General features: G+C 43.3%; 1 protein-coding gene across 1 annotated transcript; it reads right to left on the minus strand.

Moving 5' to 3' along the window:
- Positions 1–1,644: 1,644 nt before the first annotated feature.
- On the minus strand, positions 1,645–9,290 carry C1R (complement C1r). Its single transcript, XM_088520803.1, has 11 exons — positions 9,187–9,290; positions 8,147–8,375; positions 7,716–7,908; positions 7,400–7,543; positions 6,997–7,193; positions 6,300–6,447; positions 6,036–6,157; positions 5,401–5,479; positions 4,828–4,968; positions 2,990–3,064; positions 1,645–2,747 (listed from the first exon to the last, which is right to left on the minus strand). Exons 1-11 carry the CDS (start codon positions 9,192–9,194, stop codon positions 1,945–1,947), a joined length of 2,139 nt encoding a protein of 712 aa, XP_088376929.1. The 5' UTR covers positions 9,195–9,290; the 3' UTR covers positions 1,645–1,944.
- Positions 9,291–10,051: the final 761 nt, after the last annotated feature.

Raw genomic sequence — 10,051 nt, forward strand, 5'->3', positions numbered from 1 at the left:
CTTTACTCATATGACAGATGCTCCAGTTGTTTAATCCTCTTAATAGTCCTTCACTGAATGCACTCCAGTAGCTCTATCTCTCTCATACTTTGGAGCCTGGAACTGGACACTGCTCCAGATGAGGCCTTTCCAGGACTGAGTAAAAGCAGAAGATCATCTCCCTTGACCTGCCTGCAACGCTATTCTAATACAGTGCAGGATACTATTGGCTGCGTTGGCTCAGGTACAACTTGCTATCCACCAGAGCTCCAGGTCCTTCTCTGTGGAGCTGCTTTTCACCAGTCAGCCCTTAGACAGTACTTGTGTATGAGATTATTCCTCCCCAGATGCAGGATTCTGCATTTCCCTTTGTTGAACTTCATGAGGCTCCTGGCTGCTCATGCTTGTCAAGTTCACTCTGAATGGCAGCACTGTCTTCTAGTGTATTGACCACTCCTCCCAGTTTTGTATTGCCAACAAACTTGCTGAGGGTGCACTCTGTCACTTCATCTAGGTCATTGAGGAATAAATTGAACAGTATTGAACCCAATATTGACCCGTGGAGTACACTCCTAGTTACTGGCCTCCAACTAGACTTTGCATCATTGATCCCAACCCTCAGACCTTAGTCTTTCAGACAGTTCTCAATCTATTCACTGCGTGCTTCTCTAGCCTTTACTTCCTGAGCTTGCCTATGAGTATGTTATATGAGACAGTTTCAAAAATCAAGACAGGCAACATCCACTGGTCTCTTTATATCTACCCAGACAGTTATTTCATCATAGAAGGCTATCAGGTTGGTTAAACATGATTTCCCCTTTGTAAAATCATGTTAACAACTTCCAGTTACCTTCTAGTCCTTCATGTGCTTGGAATACTATCCAGGATTAGTTGCTCCATTACCTTCCCTCCAGAGATTGAGGTGAGGCTGACCAGCCCCAAGTCCCTGGGTCTTCCTTCATACCCTTTTAGCAGATCAGAGTGACATTTGCTTTCTTCTGGTTCTCAGGTAACTCTCCTGATTGCCATAGTCTTTCCAAGATCGTTGAGAGTGGCCTAGCAATGACATCCTCCATCTCTTTCAGCATTCTTGGGTTTAACACATCAGGATCCATGGACTTGTGTTTATACAGTTTGCTAAAGCATTCCTGATTCTCCTCCAGCAAGAGAAAGTCTTCCTTTCTCTGGACTTCCCCCCAGTCTTTGATGAAGACCTTATTTTTGGAAATGGCTTTACATAGACATTTTATTTTCATTCCCCTCTCTCCTCCCCCTGAAGCCACATAGAGTTTCAGAGTATAGAGTTATTTCTAATGATATTTTTGTGCCAGTTGAACAACTGCTATGTGGCTACTATAGACCAGGAAACACTTTAGTAGTAGGTAAAGAATGTTCTATATAGTTACAGTCTGCAAGTTACTTTTGGTGGCAGTGAATATTTACTAGTTATTAAAAACAAGAAAGAGAAAAACACAACACATCTGGTTTCTATATCAGTGATTTTAATATTGATAGAATCTCACTGATGCCAACAGACATATATGCACACTGAACTCAACACAAAATACAATGTCCTTCAAGAAGGCCTGCTGCAGGCCTTCCCAAACTACGGAGAATTAGACTGCAGTAGCCTTTTGATATCAGCACTTCAGACAACAGCACATTGGATGTCATTGCTGGTAATAGCTACATCCAATAGAAAAATTGCTACATCAAGTAGTAAAATTGTATTTGAAAGAATTAGAACGTCCACAAAGGCTTCAGCCAATGAGACAGCAGCTTTGGCAAGATTTGATATCACCAATAATTCATCAATCAATGTGATGGCTTTCAGAAGTGTTCATGATGAAGCTGACATGGTGTGTTTGAGAAGCCTCTAAGACATCATCAAGAGCTTCAAAAAGGATTTGCTGTGTCTGGAAACCTATGATACCAGTGATTCTTCAGCTCATAGGACAGCAACATTCAGAGCCTATCCTCCCTCATTATGTCTTTGATCCAGTCCACATAGTTGAGGACTTTGGTGTAGAAACCATAACCTTGGGCACAGCCAATGCCCCAAGAAACAATGCCTGTAGCTGTCCATTGACCGCTTGCTGTATCAAATACTGTGTAGACACTCCCACTGTCCCCCTGGCAGGTATCCTTTTTGTCTAGGAGGGAGCCAGCACAGAACATGTTCTCAGAGAAAACCATAGGTGTTTCACTGTTCAAACTATCTAGCCATCTCTGACACTCCTTCCGGGCAACTGCTGGCAACCTCACATACTTCAAGTGGTTTGCAATGAAGTTTTTTTCCACACCAAAGCCACTCACATAGCCCATGTGCCCATCCATATAGAATGATGTGTTGGTAGCATCTGGGAGACAGATGGGCAGGATGTTGGGGCCCAGGGTTACTGGGTGTTTCAACTCTATCAATGCAATGTCTCCATTGAAGTTGTAATCATCTTTAGTGCTGTAGTCTGGATGGATAAAGATCCTGCGTACAGGGTGGTTACCCAACTTGCGGAGCTCATCCACCACTGTGTGGCCAAGGAAAACCTCAACATCCTCTGCCACCTCATCCAGGCTTATATTGACCTCTCCTGCACCTTTGGGCAAGAAGAGGTGGGCAGCGGTCAAGATCCAGCGATCACCCAGGAGTGCGCCACCTGCACGTCCGTGGATTCTAGTCAGAGCCTGCCAAGGGAAGTTGCCCTGCTTTGCTGAATGGCCACCCAATATCCTTTGGAATTCAGTAACAGGCTTGACCGGCTTGCCACACACTGCAGAGAGAAGGAAAAAGATTGTCACACCCTCTCTTACACCGCCTGGTCTCTTACCTTCCTACACTCTTTACTGTCAAACTTTATGTTATTTTTACCTTCTTGGATGGATTTCCCTGTCCTCCCTCAGTGACACCATTAAAAATATGATTCTTCACCTTCCTCCCTGCATGCCCTCTCTGCTTTATACTAGTTTCCAGCATACATTGCTACTCACCAGACAATGTTAGTTTTTTACTGACCTGGCAAACAGACAGGAGTCTTCACTTGGCCATCTTGATCCACCCAGGCTCCCTCAGGGGAGCAAACGAATCTGTCTGGAAGAAGGAACAAGAAATGAATGAGAACCAAGCCTGCAGATGTGGGTTGGGAAGAAAGAATGGATCTTTCCAGGATATCCCACATATTGCACCAAGCCCTTCCACTGTAAGGGCCTTTGCAGTACAGTTTGAGATGTTTCCCTCTGGGATAGCATCTCAGTTTCAGGCCAAGAATGGAAAAGTTCAGTCACTTCTTCTATGGAAGAAAAGCCTAAGGAGGCAGCTGAGAGAAGTCTAACTTCATTCTAGTTTAGTCATTCCAGTTCACAGAGCACTGTTTGATATTATTTAGCTCAAAGGAGAGAAGAAACACAGAACTTCCTGATCTCTGCATTTTGCAGAGAACAGGAAAACTTGGATAGTTCCAGAAATAGCAGTAAGATGAAGCATTTACTGGACACATTCAGTATAAAATTCTGGAGCTATTATGCTGCTCAGCTAATGTGCATGTTGCGTCTCAATACAAATCCCAATACCTCTAGCATTCTAGCTTTTCTTAGAAAGTTTGTATAGTATATTAAAATACTAGTGACTAAAAATAGTTTCTATATAACTAATTTTATACTTTATTAAATGCTCTTACTATACTGTTTACTATTTGAATGTTTACTAAATTGCAATAACCTCCCCATCAGAATTTTGCACACCGTGGTGCTGATACTTACTTGCTCTTGATCCTTTCTGATAAGATAGAGCTCTGACCTTTTGGCAAGAAGTTTAACTCAGTCCAAGTATAAGCAAACTTTGACAGTAGCACCAACTTAAAGTACTTATATATCTGCTCACACTCATCTGATTCTTCCTGCCACCAATACTATAGCATGTAATCTCTCCTAAGAATGCTGTATAATTGTCCATGCTGGCATAGAAACTGACGTGCAGACACACTGCACATATCTGCCTGTCCAGAAACTGCTTAGGTCAAAATCCTACTTTTTTTTTTTTTTCCCTTTTTGTTGTTGTTGTTGTACAAGCTAAGTGAGCAGACAGGGCAAGAAAATCAGGGGCTCTATTCTCTTCTTGTAAACAAAGTTCCTGTATCATCAAATAGAAAGCCAACGAGTGGTTTTGAATGTTCCCTTAAATTTCTGACCTGCTACATTAAACCAAATTTATCTATGTGTATATTACTTAGCCCCCAGATGTCTCTAGTGCTGAACAACATTATAAACAGAGTGAAGAACATTACACTGGAGTGGAGGATGAGATAATTTAGTGTATCTGTACTATACTACATTTGTGCAATCAATTCGTTAGGTTTTACAAGTTTGGTGAATCCAGCATACTATTTGCTGGATTTCAGTGAAAGAGTGAAATCCACCAAAGAAGAATGGATCATGACTACAGATGCAAGAATCATAAAATCATCAAGGTTGGAAGGGACCTTTGGAGATCACCTAGTCCCACCCGCCTGCACATGCAGGGTCACCTAGAGCATGTGGCACAAGATTGCGTCCAAGTTGGTTTTGAATATCTCCGAGGAAGGAGATTCCACAACCTCTCTTGGCAACCTGTTCCAATGCTCATAATAATAATAAAAAAAGTTGCATAAATGTTTAAGGATACCTGGGAGAGGGATGTGAAGGATTATGGGAGCAAAGCAGGATGGGAATAGGCTGAGATAACTGACCTCAGGTTCTGCACTGCAGAACCACGGAAACACTAATGAGCCTTCACTGAGGAAAGAAAGATCCTCAAGTCTGAGGAATGAAGACTGGGGCAAGTTTACCTGGAGATCTAAGATGGCTTTTAAGACTCACCACCTCCTTTCCTTGTGACTATGTGATAGTATGGCTCATTGCACTTGTATGTGATAACTGACTGGTAGATGTTGCTTTCGGCTTTGGTAACATAATTGATTGCCCCATTGGTGAGTTCTGTAGGTTTGCCACAGTTCACAACTACAAAACAAACAAACAAACAAAAACAACAGGAGATGGATCAAAGGCAAACTTATTGATTGTACATTTAGGCTGAAATTGACTGGTGGACATAATGTGCAGGATGCAGAGGACCGGCTAGTACAGCTGATGGAGAGGGACAGTTCCAAAACTGATCCTAAACTGTCTATCTTTTTCTTTTAGATGCTACAACACTGTACCCATACTTTAGTAATGTTCTATGCAATTTTGTAATGCAAAAAAAAAAAAAAGAATTAAGATTTTTGCTGGAGCATACGTGTGTTACATAAGTCAACAGCGGGCTACTTGTCTAGATGAACTCCATGGATCCTTCCAACCTGACAAACTGAGTCATACAGGAGGACATCCCTATCTGTTCTTGAAGGGATAACCCAGGGCAGGGTACATAATCCCAGTTCTCCGTTCACTCACTTTCACAGTGGGGCATAGATTGATGCCATGTCCCATCAGCCTGGCAGACTGCAGTGAAAGACAGAAGCTTCTGATTGTCCTGCATGGGAGAGAAAAGCATTATCATTGGCTGTATACAACCTGACATTCCCTTCCTCACATGAAAATATTATCCAATCTGCCCATCACTCCACTGTTATTCAGTTTCCCCTCTGCTGTCCATTCCATATCCTGGCTTTACCCCTTGCTGCCTTCCCTCCATTCTACATTTGCCATAGGTTATAATTTTTTCATAGCAGGTCAAGACAGCAGCATCCAGCAAACTTTAAAATGTGACAAAACTATGGTTCTACCCAGTCCTGGGAATATGATGGCAAGAGAGGCAAGTATCATTTTCTGCTTCATATAACTTTTGTTCCCTGGTATGTCCTGGGATCTTACTTCTACTACGGCTTGTGCTTGGGTGAGACTGAGACAGGGGATGCATATGGGAGGAGGCTAGGAAAACACTGGAAAAAAAGTCTCCAGAAGAAAGAAAAAACAGACGTTGAAAGAGGCTGCAAGGAGTGAACACTCCAAAGAAAGCTTTACTGAAAGGTTACACAAACTGAAGATAAGACAGAATGTGGCTGACGGAAGAGGACAAGTGAACTCACCTTTACAAGGTTATATCCAGTCTCGCAGCTGACAATGAAATAGTCCTGAAATCGATACACAGGCTGCAGGTCTCTGATGATAGTAAACTGATCCTGTGGCACAGGCTGTGGACACCGGATTTCTATTAGAGAGTGGGATGAAATGAACGGCTATGTGGCTATTAACAAGTGGCACAGGTTACATTAGCATCTGGGAAAACACCACCACTACCACCACCAAAAAAAAGTCAAACCAAAACAACAGCAACAACAAAAATTTCTTACTCTCTGAGGTGTAGTGGATCTTCCAGCCACGGCTAAACCCTGACTCATCAGTGAGGAAGAGTATATCCACCTCATTGCTTCTGGTTTCAATAATTCCAGGTGATGCCCTGCCACAGAATTCGCCAATTTCTTTCCCTTTCACTTGGATCTGTTGATGAAACACAAATCAGAGACAGAAGGATACTTACATACATTTCTGCTTCTGTATTCCCATGTCATTCCAACCCAAGTTTGCTATAGTGTCTATGATGATGAACAGAGTGGATTGTATGACCCCTCTTTGCTGATGTCTGCATTATCAGATCAGAACAAAGGGATGAGAACAAGCTCTGATTCTCCCTTATCATGGGAATTAGACCTGTTAACCTACTGAATTCTCAGATTACAGCAAAGGGAGATCAAACAGGAAGAACGAGGATTTATTCGGCCTATTTGGGGATGTTGAGGCCTGCGACCCAGGGCCTCTGACCTCAGGACAAAGGTAATTAAGCACATAGAAGGAGCGACAAAATAACACCTCAGTGCTTCATGCTGACACATTCTCCTTGTATTGATCTCTGATTTCTTATTCCAGTGGTGGGGTTTGCACCATATTTGTCTGGGCCTGCCAGCAGGGCTGAAAGCAGAGTTTGCTCATCTGGAATTCTGATATCTTGAGCTGGTCATAAGGACAGTGGACTTGCTGGAATTCTGATACCTTGAGCTGGTCATAAGGACAGTGGACTTGCTGGTGTTCATCAATCTCAAAGGGTTCCAAGAATTTGAGAATGACAGATAGTCCCTTCTCCAGACGGATGCTGTAGTTACACCGGAGGTCCTCAGGATAGGGCTGGGGGTACTCAGGGCTGCTCAGGTACCCAGATAGCTCTGTGAACAACTCACTGCTGCACTCAACTAGTGGAGAGGAGGAGAGTAGAGGTCACAACAGGGCCTTCTGTTTCCCTGTCAATTACTCCTTATAGTCTGGAGGTCTCCCACCCTTACCGGCTGAAGAGTTCCCATCCTGGAACCCTCTTTAGTTTATCCAGTCTTTCAATTTACAGTTCAATTTGCAATCTTTCAAGTTACAATCTTCCAGTTTATCCAGACTTTCAGTTTACCTTTGCAAGAGTGCTTATCACTCTGAAGCTGATAGCCAGGCCGGCAAGAACAGAAGTAGCCAGACACATAGTTATGGCAGAAATGCTGGCATAGAGGCCTCTCATCTTCCTCAGCAGCATTGTTAGGGGCACACTCATCTAGATCTAAAGAGACAAGATATGCAGGAATAAGGGGAGGAAAGAGATAAACTTATCTAATGAAAATACATAGAGATCCAATTGTGTTTAAGCTTTCCCCTTGGTTGCTTGACAAGAAGAAAATATGTTTGGAGCCACATGGACTCCTGTCTTTATGTTGAGGGTATCTCCTACTAACCCACAGCTTGGTAATAGGCCAGGAAGCCCTTGTATGGAATGACTGTGCCATGGTCTTCGTTGGAGAAATCAGAGTGAAATGCCAGATGCATCCTGTTCCCCTTAGATAAAAACTCCTTTATTCCAGGATGATTGCCTGTGGTTGACCCCACCTGGCCACAGTATCGGCCTAGGTTCTTCTTGTCTGCTGTGATCTGCCAAGGCAAAGGGGAAATCATTGTAGCCTCATGAGATTCACACTGCTCCACGAATCACTCTCACCCAGCCACAAGTTTCTAGCACCCACTCCAGTCATTACCATCTTTAATACCTTCTCTTTCCTCTGTGGGAAAAGTGAGAGGATATCAGGAGCCAGTGAAAAGTAATTGCATATAGTGGACACTAGATTCCCATCTCCATCCACTTATTGGCCCAGGTATCTATTGCCCTTACCTTAACATAGTCATAGAAGCAAGACTCAGATGGCTCCAGGTCAAAATGTCTGAAGGTCAGCTTCACCATGTAGCCTTTTGGAACGAAGATATCCCAGTTGCTGATGTTGTTGTTGGGATATGGCCTAGGATAATTGGGGGATCTAATCTCCCCAAAAAGCCTTCTTGGGATTGGATTGGAACTAATCACTCCAAAAAAGAGGGAAGAAGCCAGAAAAAAATGGAGGTACCTGTGAACATGGCAAGTAAATTACAACATAGTGCAGAAGTAGGTCATCCAAAATCACAGACTTCACAAGTACACTGTCTAATGGAATCTAAACACGGCAGGCCTGACTGTAGCTCCAACTTCTGGCTTGTGTCACTCATGAGCAAGACTGCTAAAATCAGCAGAGACATCAGCACTACCCAGGTACCAGCAAGGGACTGATCCAGTCAAGGAGATTCATTAAACCAGGAAGCAGCTTGAAGTGAATTCCCCGAGCAAAGGCTTCTTGGTCCCCCCCAGTCATGGGGTGGATCCTTTGCGACTGGGTCAAGGATGAGAGGGAGGAAAAATTATCAGTTTGGTTCCTTTTGGCTTTGGACCAGGGGAGGCATTTCTATTCATTTTTACTCTAGAGGCCCTGTCCAGATCATTTGGTCAAGGTCTAAAGATCTCAAGTTTTGTTTTTTTCAGGAGAAATCCTTCAGTGACTCCAGCACAAGCTTCCACGCAGCTAATCCTCTTTTAGGGAAAAAAGGTCCATGCATGACCTTTTTTGACCTTTTTTTTTTTTTTTCCCCTCATTCTGCAGATTACCCTCTAGGAAATGGGACTATTGGCATTCCTCAAAAGCACACTCACTACTCACATCTCATGAGATGATCAGACAGGAAGATCTTTAACCCTATCTGCTGGCAGCAGTTTAGCGGAAGGCAAACAGGGCATGAGTTTGGCCTTTTTGACTCCTTCCTCTTCCTGGAAGGGTCTAATCCTCCAGTTCCCTTTCCAGAAAGATACCATTGAGCACCCCACTCCCCCAAACTGGCTGCACTCACATGTCCATGTGCTCGTCAGGCGTTGCCAGCAACTTTTCCTATCCTCGCTGCTCTCCCAGCCGCAGCTCCAGAGCTGTGAGCAACTGGAAGCCCTTAGCCCCTTCTGAGAGGTGGGGAGAAGCAGAGGGAGGGAATAGAAAGTCAAATTACACAGTCCCTGTCACGAAAATAGGTTCTTAGTTCGGTGACTGCTGCCCTCTGCTGCTGAATTGCTGGAATTTTGATACTGACACTGACCTTGCAAGCATGGATTCAGGGGAATGCTTTGGAGGGGTTACCCAGTAAGACACCATTTCAGTGTTTTCCTTTAGAATTTATGAATGACTTCAAAGAAACTAATAAGTTGTTTGAATGGAACTCATGGGAAATAGCTCATACATGAAAGCGTGTTGAATGAGGATTAAAAAGAATGAAGGAAGCTTCCTCAGGATATTTCTGGAAGTGTATTGAAGGCTAGAGAACCTATTCATCAAACATCTTTGAAAAAAAAATCACATAAATACATAAATAGTGCTTCTGCAAAAACAATATATAGCCCCACAGATTAGAATTTGGATTAACTGGGGGATATTAACTCTGAGATTTTTCCTTTACATGTTGAACATACTGGGCAACTCTTCTCCTGTGCAGAAGAGAAGCAGATTGTGCTGGTTTACTGTCGCACCACAAGGGAAGCTTGTGCTCTGAGACCACATCCACAAAGAAGCTAGCAAACTCTAGAAGCTATTATCCAGAAGACCTGTTACCAACAGCTCACTGATGAGAGGAATTCTCTCACTTTCAAAGCACTGTCAGACAAAATCTTGACAAATAATCTTATATCCAGAAGGGACTAGTGAAACTTCCCAGTTGCACTTTCAAGGCA

Source organism: Tinamus guttatus, unplaced genomic scaffold (assembly GCF_059628265.1).
Source record: "Tinamus guttatus ecotype Peru unplaced genomic scaffold, ASM5962826v1 Tinamus_guttatus_pri_ptg000098l, whole genome shotgun sequence".
In the NCBI taxonomy this organism is placed as follows: Eukaryota; Metazoa; Chordata; class Aves; order Tinamiformes; family Tinamidae; genus Tinamus; species Tinamus guttatus.

Excerpts from the sequence above, each read along its gene's own strand:
- C1R (XM_088520803.1), bottom strand. Across the intron at positions 7,194-7,399 it reads TGATAAGCACTCTTGCAAAG|TTGAGTGCAGCAGTGAGTTG; the intron begins GTAAACTGAAAG and ends CCTCTCCACTAG. Across the intron at positions 5,480-6,035 it reads CTGGATATAACCTTGTAAAG|GACAATCAGAAGCTTCTGTC; the intron begins GTGAGTTCACTT and ends TCTCCCATGCAG.